This window comes from Muscardinus avellanarius (genome assembly GCF_963383645.1).
Source record: "Muscardinus avellanarius genome assembly, chromosome: 7".
In the NCBI taxonomy this organism is placed as follows: domain Eukaryota; kingdom Metazoa; phylum Chordata; class Mammalia; order Rodentia; family Gliridae; genus Muscardinus; species Muscardinus avellanarius.
Genome location: NC_137793.1, coordinates 95,952,753 through 95,967,615, shown reverse-complemented (window position 1 = coordinate 95,967,615; position 14,863 = coordinate 95,952,753). Strand labels below are relative to the sequence as shown.

Here is a 14,863-nt window from a genome sequence, read left to right as displayed (position 1 = left end):
TGGTACTAGGGATTGAACTCAGGGGCACGCTGCTGAGCTACACCTCCAGCCCTATTTACCTCTTTATTTTGAAATAAAGTCTTGCCAAATGACTAAGTGCTGACCTCGAACATGCAATCCTGTCTCAACCTCTCCAGTAGTGTGACACCACATGCTATAGTTCTTTAGCATTGTGTAGGATGGCAAATAAACTGGTAAGAGAAGCCAAGAAATACTGGGTACTTAGATGCAGGTATGACTAGAGAGTGTGTGGGATGGACAAAAGAAGTCACTTTTTTATTATATATATATATATATATATATTTGGTGTGAGGTTCAGGAATATCACAGGAGTGAGATAATTCATGGAACACAAATTATCTCTAAAGCCACATATTGCAGAATTGGAACATGCGGTATAGGAAATGAACCACATTTTTTGTAGCAACTTTTTCTGCACGTAAAATATTGATTTTTTCCAAAGCAAATCAGATAATTTGGTTATGTAAATCACAGAGTCGTCGTTGTCGTCGTCGTCGTCGTCCTCCTCCTCCTCCTCCTCTTCTTTGCAGTACTGGGAACTGAACCCAGAACTGGGAATGGCCAGGGCATTCTACTTCTGAGCTACACCTCCAGCCCTATATTTTTATTCGTTATTATTATTATTTTTGGTGGTACTGGGGTTCCTGGAAACGGAAACCCTTCTACCTCCGGGCTACACTCCCAGACCTATTTTATGTTTTTTTATTTGAAAACAGGGTCTCTTAAGCCAGAGAGGCTGGCTTCGAACCTGCGTGATCCTCCTGTCTCTTCCTCCCAAGTGCGGGGATTACAAGCGTGCGCCACCACGCCAGGCTTTATTCTTCATTTTGAAACAGGTTCTCACTAAATTGCAGAGGGCCTTGAAAGACCCCCGCTGAGGGGAGACCCTCAATCAGCCTCGGGATAAGCGACGTCAAGAACACACGAGAGACTTTATATTCCTTGATGCAATGAGCAAAAGGTAAAGATTTATTAAGGAGCCAGTGCACTGGGGCCGACTCGTATCTCACTTAAGAGCAGAGGAGTTCGGCCCCAAAAAACTGAAAGTGAGGGTATATATAGGGAAAAGACCACCAGTTAGGGGGGTTTGGGCCAAGTTACATGCATTTACAAAATAGTACAGAATCATTTGAAAAAGTATATTCTGTAGTCAAGTGTTAGATAAGATACCAGGTGTAGTCAGCAGGTTCCCGGCACAGGGCGCGCTGACCCGGTCAGTATAGATAAGATGCTAGGTACGTTCCTGGAACAGGGTGGGCTTATTGCATATTTCTCATTCTTAAGCTATGCTTCTTAAGCTGCAAGCTGCAGTAAAACATACTTTTCTTTTTAACTATTAGCTGGCTGTTTTAACTATTAGCTGACTGTTAGGGGCTTATGATCTTTCTTCTAAATGGAGCCTTTCAGCCTCACTCAGTAGCTGAGGCTGGCAGCGAGCCTGTGACTCTGTCTCAACCTCCTAAGTACTGAGATTACAAATGTGTGCCACCACGCCCAGCTTTGAGAACCCTTCTAATGTGATTAAAGAAAATGTAAGACACACGGGACATATTTGGTTAAGGTACACAGGCAATGGTCTACTGATTTTATTTTAATGTTCCCAGCACCTCAAGGAAAACACTGAGTTTCTCAATGCCATTTTAAATATTGAGTAGATTGAGCGGAGTGTGGTGGCGCCTGTCTGTAATCCTAGTACGTGGGAGGCTGAAACAGGATGATCTCAGGTTCGAGGCCAACCTCAGCAATATAGCAAGGCTTTCACCAAATTTAGCGAGACCCCGTTTTCAAATAAAAAATAAAATAGGAGCCAGGCATGGTGGCACACGCTTGTAATCCCAGCATTTGGAAGGCTGAGACAGGAGGATCGCGGTTTGCGGATAGCCTCAGCTACTTAGTGAGGTTCTTTACAACTCAGTGAGACCCTATTTCAAAGTAAAAATAAAAAATAGGACTAGGGGTGTAGCTCGATGGTAGGATGCCCCAGGGTTCCATCCCCAGTACCGCAAAAGGAGGGAAAAAAAAAAAAAAAGGACTGGTGTGTAGCTCGGAGGTAAAATACCCTTGACTTTATCCTCAACCCCACCAGGAAATAAATACAAATTGAGTAGACCAGAAGTGTTCTCATTCGTTCAGTTTGGGGTTTCCATCAGAGGCGCTTTCCCATGAACAAGTCGGAGCCATTTTTACTGGTTTGCGATTGGCTGGGCGAAGGGGCTGGGATGGTAAACGTTAACCTCCAAGGAAAGGGGCGGGAAGATACAATATTTATGATATTTCGTCAACTTACTAGACGCATTCTCCTTATTCTCACGCTAGCCTCATTTTCCCCATTAAGCGAAGGATGCTAGGAGGTCAAGTCGCCGCTAAGGAGCAGCGGTGCCCCAACCGTTCTTTGCCAAACTCAATTTTTTCGGCTTTGAAATTCCACCCCTCTCCCCCCCATAAAAATCAAAGCCCAAGACCTAGACCCTCTCCCAGCCCCAAAGCCCCTTCCTTCTAAAGGGGCTCACCAGAGCACCAAGACCTAGAGCCTTTCCCTAGGAGTGGGTCGAACCGAGCTGGCAGGACAATTCTAGAGCGCCGCAAACCAGCCCGCCCCGCAGGTGCGCGCGCACCTGTTTCCGCCGAGCCCCGGGCGCGCGCGCGCGTCGGGCCGCGTCCCCCGGGTGCGCGCGCCGTGCGTGGGCGCCGCGTCCCTGCGCGCCCCGCGTTGCTGGGAGTCGGCCGGGGCCGCGGGGCACTCTGGGAGGGGGCCACTCTCCCGGGCGGCCGCGGCTCCCCCTGGCGGCGGCCTCTGGCGGCGCGGCGGCGGCGCGCAGTCAGGCGTTCTCCGCGGGCAGCCGGCGGCGGGGCCTCGCCTTGCAGCGCGGGGTCCTTGGCGGCCTCGGAGCCTCCTGCCGCGGCTGCTGTCGTGGGCGAGGACGGCTGTTGGTGCTGCCGCTGCGGGTGCGCGGCGGCGGCGGCGGCGGCGGCGGCGGCGGCGGAAGAGGGCGAGGGCGGCCGGGGAAGCGGGAGGCAGCGCGGCGGCGGCGCCCGGGGCCGGCGGCGGCGAGGGGGGCGAAGATGGCGGACGTGCTCAGCGTCCTGCGACAGTACAACATCCAGAAGAAGGAGATCGTGGTGAAGGGAGACGAAGTGATCTTCGGGGAGTTCTCCTGGCCCAAGAACGTGAAGACCAACTATGTAGTTTGGGGGTAGGTCCGGCCTGGCCTCGGCCTCGGGGTGGCTGGGCAGAGTTGGCGCCCCCAGGCGACCTCTTTCCGAACCCCTCCCCCGGTTTCCCCTGGGGATGGGGGGGGGGAGAAAAAAGAAAAAGAAAAACCCCGGGTGCTTCGGGAAAAAGTTTTCTCTCCCCTGCAGAAGTTGCACTTTTCGGGTGCGGAGGGAAGGGGTGGGACTGGGTCTGGAGCGGTCCATCCCTTTAAATCCGGGAGAAGCCGGAGGGAAAGGGACCGTGGGAGTTTCTGACTTTACCTGTTTGATTTTACCGGTGTGTACCGAGTGGCAGCTGGGCGGAGGGCCGGTGCACGAGTACACCTGGACGGAGGTGCGCGAGGCGCACGCCCGGGGACGGCTCTTTTTGTTCTTAAAATATTCGGAGAAGCTGCCATGTGCTGTAACTGTCTCCGCTGGCTCTTTGCAGTTCCCGATCAATTCCTTCTCCTCTAGTAATTGGGGAGGGTGTTATTTCTCCAGGAGAGAGAGGGGGGGGGGAGTGGGCGGGGGGGTATATTTTGTGAAGCAAGAGTGAGAGATTTGGTGACTTTGGAAGAATCATCAAAATCAGCGTTAAAGGTAAAAAATAAAAACAGTTTTCTCAGCGAGAAAGTTACTGGTGAAAAGGAAACGAGCTTTACAGATCTAAGAAATTAATGGTGTGTGATTTTCGGAAGTGTGTTTTAGAGAGAAATAGTTTTTGGAGTGTTGATCCATGTGTGTGGTTTAGTGAATTGAGGGCGTTCAGGAAAATATCTGGAGATAGGTGTAATAATCATTTGGGGTGTCGTTAATGATGTCACTGTCATGGATGCCTTATGTGGATGATTAGAACCTTGGGCCAGAACTCTCCTATTCATTTTGTTTGAGTGGAATGAACTTTGCGAAGAATCAGCGAAAAATTGGAATATTTTAGGATTTTTCTTTTGCCTTTAATTAGCTTTATGAAATGTTGATTAGATGATTCTGTTTCCTGTGTTTTATTTTATTTTAGTTTTTTGCGGTACTGCATATTGAGCCCAGGGGAATTCTACCTCTGAGATACACCCCTAGCCCTCTTTTTTATTCTTTATTTAGAAACAGGGTCTCATTGAGTTGTGAAGGGCCTCAGTAAGTAGCTGAGGCTGTCCACCAACCTCTGATCCTCCTGTCTCAACCTCCCAAGTACTCAAATTACAAGCATGCACCACCACGACCAGCTTTATTTTCAAACAGGGTCTCACTAAGTTGTAGAGTTCCTCACTAAGCAGCTGAGGCTGACCATGAATCTGTGGTCCTCCTGTCTCGACCTCCCAAGTACTTGGGTTATAAGCACCATGCCTGGCTTTTTCTTTTAAAAAGATTATGAGGACAGAATAATCCCAAGTACTGGGGTTATAAGCCATGACACCTGGCTTATTCTTTTAAAAAGATTGCAGGGACAGAATAATATTTGATTGGATTTTTGTGGTACTGAGGATTGAACCTAAACGTGTTCTACCCTTGAGCTACACACTAGCCCTATTTTATTTTTCATTTTTGAAGTAGGGTCTCACTAAGTTACCGAGGCTGGCCATGGACCTGGTGGTAGTCCTGCCTTAGCCTCCCAAGTACTGGGATGTGCCATCACACCTGGCTTTGACTGGTTCCCTAGTGGATATTTTTCTTTAAAAAGTGATTAAAGAATACTCAAAGTGTAGGGCAGTTTAATCAAAGAAACAAAAATAAAAAATTCCTCAGACCCTAGATCCTGCCTTAAAAGAGTTAATCTGAATGGAAGATGTGCCGCTTGTAATCCTCGCATTGGGGAGGCTGAGACCCGAGGATCTGGTGTGTGGTTCGCGGACAGCCTCAGCTACTTGGTGAGGCACTCTGCAACTTAGTGAGAGCCTGTTTCAAAATAAAGAATGAAAAAATAGGGCAGGGGGGTATAGTTCAGAGGTTGAATGCTCCTGGGTTTCATTCCCAGACCCGCAAAAAAAACCCAAAACATTTTGATGTAAAATGCTTCCTAGCATATAACAGAATAGTTCCATAGTTCCTTCTAGTTGGTATTTTAGGGAAGGTTGACTAGAAGTGTGCTTGACATGTTTGCATCTCCCAAAGTTTTCATGAATGAATGAATGAACAAATGAATACTTCTTATAGAATGGGCAAGAACCTGGGTATGGTGGCTAGCACCCACCTGTAGTCCTAGCTACTTGGGAGGCTGAGACAGGAGGATTGTAAATTCGAGGCCAGTTGGGACAAATTACCAAGACATTTTTCAAATAAAAGTAAAAAGGGCTGGGGATGTAGCTCAGTGGTAGAGTGCCCTTAGGTTCAATCTCGAGTATCCCTGCCCCCTTGCAAAATGTGTAAGAATTTTGTGTGAAATGGTGGACAAGGATTAGTCTTCCAGAATGATGGATCTGTATACCTAAAGGTATAAGAGCTGAAAAGGAAATGATATGACAGCAGGTCATTGAAGCCAGTGAAAAAGGAATGCTTAGAACAGATTTCAAACTTCTCAGTAGCGATCCACAAAAGGAAATTTTCACTTGCTGTATATATGTGTGTGCTTGAAAATATGTACATATGTATAAAACATTAAACAATACTAATTTTTAGCACCTGCAGTGCATTTTGTTATTTTTCTTTCCTGTATCAGAAGAAATAACCTGCTTGTAGTGAATTTCTTTGTACAGTAATTGATAAGTGATTTGTGGCATGAAGTATTTTAATTTAGAGAAAAGTTTTAATAGAGGCCAGAAAAGTAGGTATGAGGCTGATTATAGTGGTCAGTATTCGGATGAATTCAAATAATGCATTTGAATTATGATAGGTATATGTAGGAGGAAGGATGGGATTGTTCACCCATCTCTCTACCTTCAATTCGTCTTCCATATGTTTTGCCTTCTGATCCTACTTCCCTGCTGAAAATCTTTTCAGCTTGTATGACTTTCTAGTTAGACGCAGCCCCAGTGACTCAGGCACTGAAGAGAAGGCATGACCCGGATGAGGTTTGACCAGCTGTAGATAGGTGATCTTCCAGGGCAGCGAGCCCACAGGTGACAGCATTGAGAACTCACACCCTTAGACTCCATTCATTGTTTGATCACAGTTTGATTGCTTTAAGAATCCTCTCCAATCTGACTGGTTAGGTTTATTTCTTTATTGGCAAAGCCCAGAGCCCAATTTGTGTCTAATTTTAAAAGGCTTTTATAGAGCTGGGCATGGTGGCGCACACTTGTAATCCCTGCGCTTGGGAGGCTGAGATAGGAGGATCACACAGGTTTGAAGCCAGCCTCAGCTACTTAGTGAGGCTCTCGGCAACTTAGTGAGACTCTGTTTCCAAATAAAATATAAAATAGGTCTGGGAGTATAGCCCGGAGGTAGAAAGCCTCTGGGTTCCACTCCCAGTACCACCAAAAAAAAAAAAAAAGTGTATATAGTACTTTAAAGTGTAAGTTTGTGTGCTTTCCTTGCTTCTTGCATTTTGTTTTTTTCTTCATTTGTATTCTTTTGCCCTAATGAGATGCCACTTACTGGATTTTATAATTTATGTATACTTTTTTTGGCGGTGTTAAGTACATTGTTGGATAGCCAAGTACTATAAATATATGTAGCTAAGCCTAAAGAATTGAATTCAAAGTGTGAATAAAAATTTTGCCTTAATTATTTCAGGACTGGAAAAGAAGGCCAACCCAGAGAGTACTACACATTGGATTCCATATTATTTCTGCTTAATAATGTGCACCTTTCTCATCCTGTTTATGTTCGACGTGCAGCTGTAAGTAGGGCTTATTTTAAATTCTTTTTTTTTTTTTTTTTTTACTTTATTGAAGAGTAGGTATGTTTTGGCATTGGTAACTTCCTTTATAGGTTTCAAATGTATGAAAGTCTGGAAGGTCAAAACTAGGCATGATTTAAAATAAAAATTTTAATTAATGTGATTTTTTTAATGTAAAATATGAGTAATGTTGGTAAAAATTGAAGTTTTAGAGGTACTTATAGAGATATTTCAGAAAATTGAAATGCATAGCCGGGCGTGGTGGCGCATGCTTGTAATCCCCACGTTTGGGAGGCTGAGACAGGAGGATCGCACAGGTTTGAAGTCAGCCTCGGCTACTTAGTTAGGCTCTCAGCAACTTAGTGAGACCCTGTTTCCAAATATAATATAAAATAGGTCTGGGAGTATAGCCCGGAAGTAGAAAGCCCCTGGGTTCCACCCCCAGTACCACCAAAAAAAAAAAAAAAAAAAAAAAAAAAAGAAAATTGAAATGCTTAAGCCAGGCGAGGTGGTGCATGCTTTTAATCCTAGCATTTGGGAGGCTGAACAGGAGGATCGTGGTTTGTGGATAGCCCCAGCTACTTAGGCCCTTTACAACTCAGTGAGATCCTGTCTCAAAATAAAGAATAAAAAATAGTGCTGGGGTGTAGCTCAGAGGTTGAATGCCTTTGGGTTCCATCCTCAGTACTGCAAAAAAAAAAAAAAAACAAACATTGATATGCGTAGCTGGGGGTGGTAGTATACCCCTGTAATCTAGTACTTGTGAGGCTGAGACAGGATTACAGCAGGTAGTGAGACTCATCAAACTAACAGATCCTGTTTTAAAATAAAAATAAAAGCCAGGTGTAGTGGCTCACGGTTGTACTTCCAGCATTTAGGAGGCTGAGACAGGAGGATCCAGGTTCGCAGACTACTGAGTGAAGCCGTTTGCAACTCAGTGAGACCCTGTTTCAAAATAAAGGATAAAGCCGGGCATGGTGACGCACGCTTGTAATCCCTGTGCTTGGGAGGTGGAGACAGGAGGATCGCGCAGGTTCGAAGCCAGCCGTGCTGGCTTAAGAGACCCTGTTTCAAAATTATAAAATAGGTCTGGGAGTGTAGCCTGGAAGTAGAAGGGCTTCCAGGAACCCCCCAGTACCACCAAAAAAACCAAAAAAGATAAAAAATAGGGCTGGGGATATAGTTTGGAAGTAGATACCCCTGGATTCCACCTCCAGTACTGTAACAAGACAAAACAAAACAAAAATAGGGTTGGGGGTGTAACTTGGAGGTAGAATGCCTCTGGATTCAATCCCCAGTACCACAAGAGAAAATAAAAGAGCTGGGCGTGATGGCGCACGCTTTGTAATTCTAGCATTTGGGAGGCTGAGACCAGAGAATCATGATTCGGTTCAAGGACAGCCTTAGCTACTTAGTGAGGCTCTCAGCCACTTAGCGAGACCCTGTTTCCAAATAAAATATAAAATAGGTCTGGGAGTATAGCCCGGAGGTAGAAAGCCTCTGGGTTCCACCTCCAGTACTACAAAACAGACAAATACAAACAAACAAACAAACAAACAAATGGTCTCACTAGGTTGCTGAGAATCTTACTACTTGCTGAGACTGTCCTCAAACATGCAATCCTTTTGTCTCAGCCTTCTAAATGTTGGAATTTTAGAAGTTCGGCACCATGCCTAGCAAAATACCTGCTTTAGATAATTGTTTTAACTTACTATAAGCACATACTTTATTGAGATATATTAATTTGTAAATAGTGTTTTCATTTTCATTTTCTTTTTTTCTTTCTTTCTTTATTTTTATTGGTGCACTGTAATCATATATCACATTGGAATACAAGACTTGAGAGGATATACAAACACACATCATCCAATTAGCTCTCATCCAGCCCCCATCCCATTCCCTCACCCTCCCTAGATCCCATGCTTGTTTGGTGATTAACTTTGATACATTTGTTTATGTACCTCCTGCATTTTAAAGAGGCTCCATCCTCCCCTATTCCATACCCTCTGATTGGTCACCTTAGTTGCTTCACTATAGGGCCCTTTCTATAGCTCGATCTCTTCCTGTTGCCCCTCTCCTCCTAGTTTTTGCTGATTAGGGGAAGCATCTGATTTTTATTTTCTGCGATATTTCTCTGTGCATGCCGCGTTGCAAGTACCGATCCCACTTTTGATGGCCCCAGTAGTGGCCTGGCTACCCGGTGGACTGATCCAGACCTCGCTGGCTCAAGCAGTGGCCTTGTCTCATGGGAGGCCCCGATTCTGGTCTCACTGGCCCTGACACCGGCCTAACCCCTCAGCTGGCTCCGATCCCGGCCTTGCTGGCCCCAGCACTGGCCTAGCCTCAAGGCAGGCTCCGATACCAGCCTTGGAGGCCTCAGTAGTGGCCTTGCCTCACGGAAGGCTCCGAAGTCGGACGCTGGCCCCGGCATCGGCCTAACCTCTCGGCAGGCTCCGATCCCGGCCTCGGAGGCCCCAGCTCCAGCCTTGCCTCATGGCAGGCTCCGATCCCGGCCGCTGGCCCCGGCATCGGCCTAACCCCTCGGCAGGCTCCGCTCCCGGCCATTGGCCCCGGCACCGGCCTAACCCCTCGGCAGGCTCTTATCCCGGCCTCGGAGGCCCCAGCACCGGCCTTGCCTCACCGTAGGCTCCGATGCTGGCCTCGCTGGCCCCAGCACTGGCCTAACCCCTCGGTAGGCTCCGATCCTGGCCTTGGAGGCCCCAGCACTGGCCTTGCCTCACAGCAGGCTCTGATGCCAGCTGCTGGTCCTGGCATCGGCCTAACCCCTTAGCAGGCTCCAGTCCCTGCCTCGGAATCCCCAGTAACGGTCCTTTTTTTTTTTTATTTTTATTTTTTTGTGGTACTGGGGATTGAACCTAGGCACATTATACCTCTGAGCTACACCCCCAACCCGATTTTTATTTTGAAACAGGGTCTTACTAAGTTGTGGAGGCTTCACTAAATTGCCAAGGTTGGCCTCAAACCTGTGATTCTCCTGTCTCAGCCTCCCAAGTACTGAAATTACAGGCATGTGCCACCATACCAGTCTTCATGTCTTTACATTCTTAAGAGTTTTATTCAGACTTCACAAATATCTTTATGGCTTCACAAATATCTTTATGGCTGTCATCATTAGAGCTACTTTCTGAATTATCTAAAACTATTACTAAGCTGCATTATGTTGTGAAAAATTTACTTTTCAATATTTCCCTCCCTTCCAACTACTTATAGTCGAAGTTTCTGGCTTATGTGGTCTCCCTTAAACAATACTTTGTTACTTAAAGCATTTGACAAAGTATACTGTCATCTCATGGGCTTTGTATCTATTAAACTGTAGGCTCTTTTTCAGAGCAAGAAATACATATTTAAGCTGTGATTGGTGGTACACACTTGCAATCTCAGTACTTGTGAGGCTGAAACAGGAAGATTGCAGGTTCCAGGCCAGTTTAAGCAATTTACTGAGACCCTGTTTAACAATAAAAAATAAAAAGGGCTAAGGGTACAGCTTGGAGGTTGAATGCCCCTGCTTTCAGTCTTTGGGATTCCTACCTTCCCATACCTATTTAATGTTAAATACTTATTTTGAAAAATAAAATTAAGCCTGGTATTGTGGCATATGCTTGTAATCCCAATACTTGGGAAGCTGAGACAGGAGGACCACAGGTTCTCAGCCAGCATTAGGAACACAGTGAGGCCGAGTAGCAGTTCTAAAAGTTATTTTTCCTAATACTGAATCTTTAAAAGTGAATTCAGCAATAATTACAATGTTTTATTGGCCTTGTCCCTTCATTTTGGGGTAGTTAATGTGATTCAAATACTTGATTAGATTTACAGATTTTGTTTACAGAATGGTTATAGAACATATCCAATAGCTACAATAATTACCATGAACCCTAGGACCCTTGATCACTTACAATTTAACATTTATTTTTAAATATTTTCCATATTAAAGGTGCAGAATACCATAGGTCTAGGTTCTATGAATTTGAGGTTGTCTTCTTTTTTCATTTTTGAGGTACTAGGGATTCAGCCCAGGGTCATTCTACCTCCAAGCCACACATACTTCTAGCCCTATTTTGTATTTCTTTTTTTTTTTTTTTTTGGTGGTACTGGGGATGGAACCCAGGGGCCTTCTACCTCCGGGCTACACTCCCAGACCTATTTTATATTTTATTTGGAAACAGGGTCTCTTAAACCATTTGAGGCTGGCTTCGAACCTGCGCGATCCTCCTGTCTCAGCCTCCCAAGCGCAGGGATTACAAGCGTGCGCCACCACGCCTGGCTGTATTCCTTATATTTGAAACAAGGGCTCAGTAAGTTGTGGAGGGCCTCACTAAGTAATTTTTTTTTTTTTGGTCGTACTGGGAGTGGAACCTAGAGGCTTTCTACCTTCGGGCTATAAAAATAGGTCTTTCCCAGACCTATTTTATATTTTATTTGGAAACAGGGTCTCACTAATTTGCTGAGAGCCTCACTAAGTAGCTGAGGCTGGTCTTGAACTTGCCAGAATCTCCTATCTCAGACTCCCAATCGCAGGGATTACAAGCATGCGCCACTATGCCCGGCTAAGTAACTAATTTTTTTATTTTTTTATTTTTTTGTAGTACTGGGGATGGAACCTTGGGTCATTCTACTCCAAGCTATATCCCCAGCAACAGGGTCTCATAGAGGCAAAGGGTCTCACAAAGTAGCTGAGGCAGTCCTCAAACTGCGATCTTCCTGTCTCAGCCTCCCAAATGCTGAGATTACAAACGTGTACCACCATGCCTGGCTTAATTTAGATATTTTAATTATAGTATTCCTTGTAGATTGGTTGAAAAGAAATTGCAAGCACAAAAACCTTGTAGACTTTTAAACATTCATAAAGAGAAACTAAAATTTAGCTTGATCTTTTGGAAAAGGTTACTTTCTAAGTGATTAAATATAGTTCAGTTAAGTCATCAAAGAGCAAATAGAGAATGTTTGGTATAGTGAAGCGTAGTCAGTGCTCATTATGAGATAATTGGCCAATGATTCTGAGGGCTCTTATACTTCATTGTTGGTCTTACTTATTTTGGTACTGGGGATCGAATCCAGAGGCATTCTACCTCCAAGCTACACTCCCAGGCTGATTTTTTTTTTTTTTTTTTTGGTGGTACTGGGGTTCCTGGAAGCCCTTCTACCTCCGGGCTACTCTCCCAGACCTATTTTTACATTTTTATTTGGAAACAGGGTCTCCTTAGCCAGCGCGCGAGGCTGGCTTCGAACCTGCGCGATCCTCCTGTCTCTGCCTCCCAAGCGCGGGGATTACAAGCGTGCACCACCACGCCCGGCTTCCCAGGCTGATTTTTTAATTTGGAAACTTTGTCTCACTAGGTTGCTGAGACCCTTGCTAAGTTGCTGAAGCTGGCTTTGAACACGTAGACTTAATTTATAAGCTCTGCTCCAAGTACTGGGATTATAAGTGCGTGCTAACACTCCTGACATTGTTGCTATTACAAGGTGGCAAGGATTTAAACTATAATCCTTTGGCCACCAGTTTTTCTTGTACTATGTTGGTCTATATTAAAAAAGTAACATGGTAATTGTGGTCCTGACAGGATTCTTTAAAAATTTATGCTCCCAAAGATGACTTGGTGCCTACCTAAGTTTTCTTTCTGCTCACCTTTTTACAAATTGCTAATGTATTTGATTTAAAATTATTTTTCTAAAAATGGCTACATCTTCAGATCTAATTATTTAACCACCCTCCCCCCGCCGCTTACAGGTTAAAAAAAATTTAGTGGCTTAATTTATTTGGAAGAGTTCAAGCTTATTTTTCTTACTTATTTATTTATTTTTGGTGGTATTGGGGTTCCTGGAAGCCCTTCTTCCTTCGAGCTACACTCCCAGACCTATTTTATATATTTTTTGGAAACAGGATTTTTTTTTGTGTGTGTGTGTGTGTGTGTGCTGGTATTGAGGATTGAACTCAGGAGCATTCTACCTTCAAGCTATGTCCTTACTTATTTTTCTTTTTCTTTTGAAACAGGGTCTCACTAGATTGATGTGGTTCTCACCACTTGCTGAGGCTATCCTCAAGCCTGCAGTTCTCCTGTCTCAGCCTTCCAAGTACTGAAATTACTAGAATTCATCATCATGCTTGGCCAACTTGAATTTGTTTTTTCCCCACAGTACTAGGGATTGAGCCCAGGGGCATTCTACCTCCATCTCTACCCCCAGTCCATTTATTTATTTATTTATTTATTTATTTATTTATTTATTTATTTATGGTGGTATTGGGGTTCCTGGAAGCCCTTCTACCTCCGGGCTACACTCCCAGACCTATTTTATATTTTTTTAAATTTGGAAACAGTATCTCTTAAGCCAGCGAGGCTGGCTCCGAACCAGCGCCATCCTCCTCTCTCCGCCTCCCAAGTGCGGGGATTACAAGCGTGCGCCACCACGCCCGGCTCTTATTTTTTATTTTGAAACAGGATCTCACTAAGTTGCAGAGGGTCTCATGTAGCTGAGACTGGCTGCAAACTTGTGACCGTTCTGTCTCAGTCTCCCAGGTACTGGGATTACAAGTGTGTGCTGCCATGCCTGGCCGAAGTTGAATATTTTTGAGGGAGGAAAGCACTGTAGGAGCCAGATGTGGTGAGACAGGAGGATCTCAGGCTTGAGGACAGCCTTAGCAAATAGTGAGGCTCTCATCAACCTGGCGAGACCCTGCTTCAAAGAAAAAATGAAATAGGACTGGGGCATAACTTGGAGATAGAGTGCCCCTGGGTTCTGTACCCAGTACCACCAAGGTGGGGCGGGGGATAAGGACAGCACTATAGAGGTGCTGCTGCATAACGTAAGAAAAGAATGGGGCTAAAAAGATAATAGTCTGATATGTCCCAACCATCATGAGTGCAGTTAAACTAGATATTGCTGTGGGAGCAAAAAGACTGGAATTAACATTTGAAAAGAGAGTAACTACTTTCTATCTAATAACTACCATTAATATATCTTGCTGGAATTTAAAAAACAAAATTACTAAAACTTCATATGCTTAATATTTTTCAAGATTTTTAGTTTTTTTTAGCCTGGTGTTTTTTTAACGAACGATTTTAAATGTTACCAAGATATATGGGAACATACTCAGACGTATGCTTTGATCACGTTTCATGTAGTTGTTATCCATTTAACCTTTATTTTAAAATTTTGGCTTCAGACTGAAAATATTCCTGTGGTTAGAAGACCTGACCGAAAAGATCTACTTGGATACCTCAATGGTGAAGCATGTGAGTACTTTTTAATTTGTCCCAATCTTTTTTTTCATAATTGATGACTTGGAATTATATATCATAGTGAGGTTCAAAGTGATACAAAGAAGCGTGCACATAGCACTTGGTGTTTCCCTCTGGATCCTGCCCTCCTCCCCATACATGTCAGTGAGATTAGTAGTGCTCCCTTCATATACCAGTATACCAGCATGGCATTATTGAACTGTTTCTTTCATCAAGCCTCTTTTTTTGGGGGGGAGGGTACTGGGGATGGAACCCAGGGGCATTCTGCATTCTGCTACATCTCCAGCCCTATTCTTTATTCTTTATATTTTTTAAACAGGGTCTCACTGAGTTACAAAGGGCCTCATTAAGTAGCTGAGGCTGGCCGCAAACCCAGATCCTCCTGTCTTAGCCTCCAAAATGCTGGGATTACAAGCGTGCGCCACCACAACTGGCTCATCAAGCCTCTTTTTTTCCTCTCCCAAGCCTCTGTCTTTTTCTTCCTCCAATCTCTTTCCACTTATACTGTTGGTCTCTCTCCTTATTTATCTAACCTTATGTTTCCTATATTCTCTTGATCTTCCACATATGAGAGAAAACATATGACCCTTAATTTTCTGAGACTGGTTGATAACAGTGT

General features: G+C 44.5%; 1 protein-coding gene across 1 annotated transcript in view; it reads left to right on the top strand.

The window, feature by feature from the left end:
* Window positions 1–2,867: 2,867 nt before the first annotated feature.
* CDC73 (cell division cycle 73) overlaps window positions 2,868–14,863 on the top strand; it is a gene marked incomplete at its 3' end in the record, with an annotated part of 141,014 nt that continues 129,018 nt past the window's right edge. Inside the window, exons 1-3 of the mRNA XM_080698369.1 lie at window positions 2,868–3,215; window positions 6,883–6,988; window positions 14,169–14,238. Of these exons, the coding sequence (XP_080554495.1) occupies window positions 3,085–3,215; window positions 6,883–6,988; window positions 14,169–14,238 (307 nt within the window). The 5' untranslated portion in view covers window positions 2,868–3,084. The remainder of the gene's footprint in view (window positions 3,216–6,882; window positions 6,989–14,168; window positions 14,239–14,863) is intronic.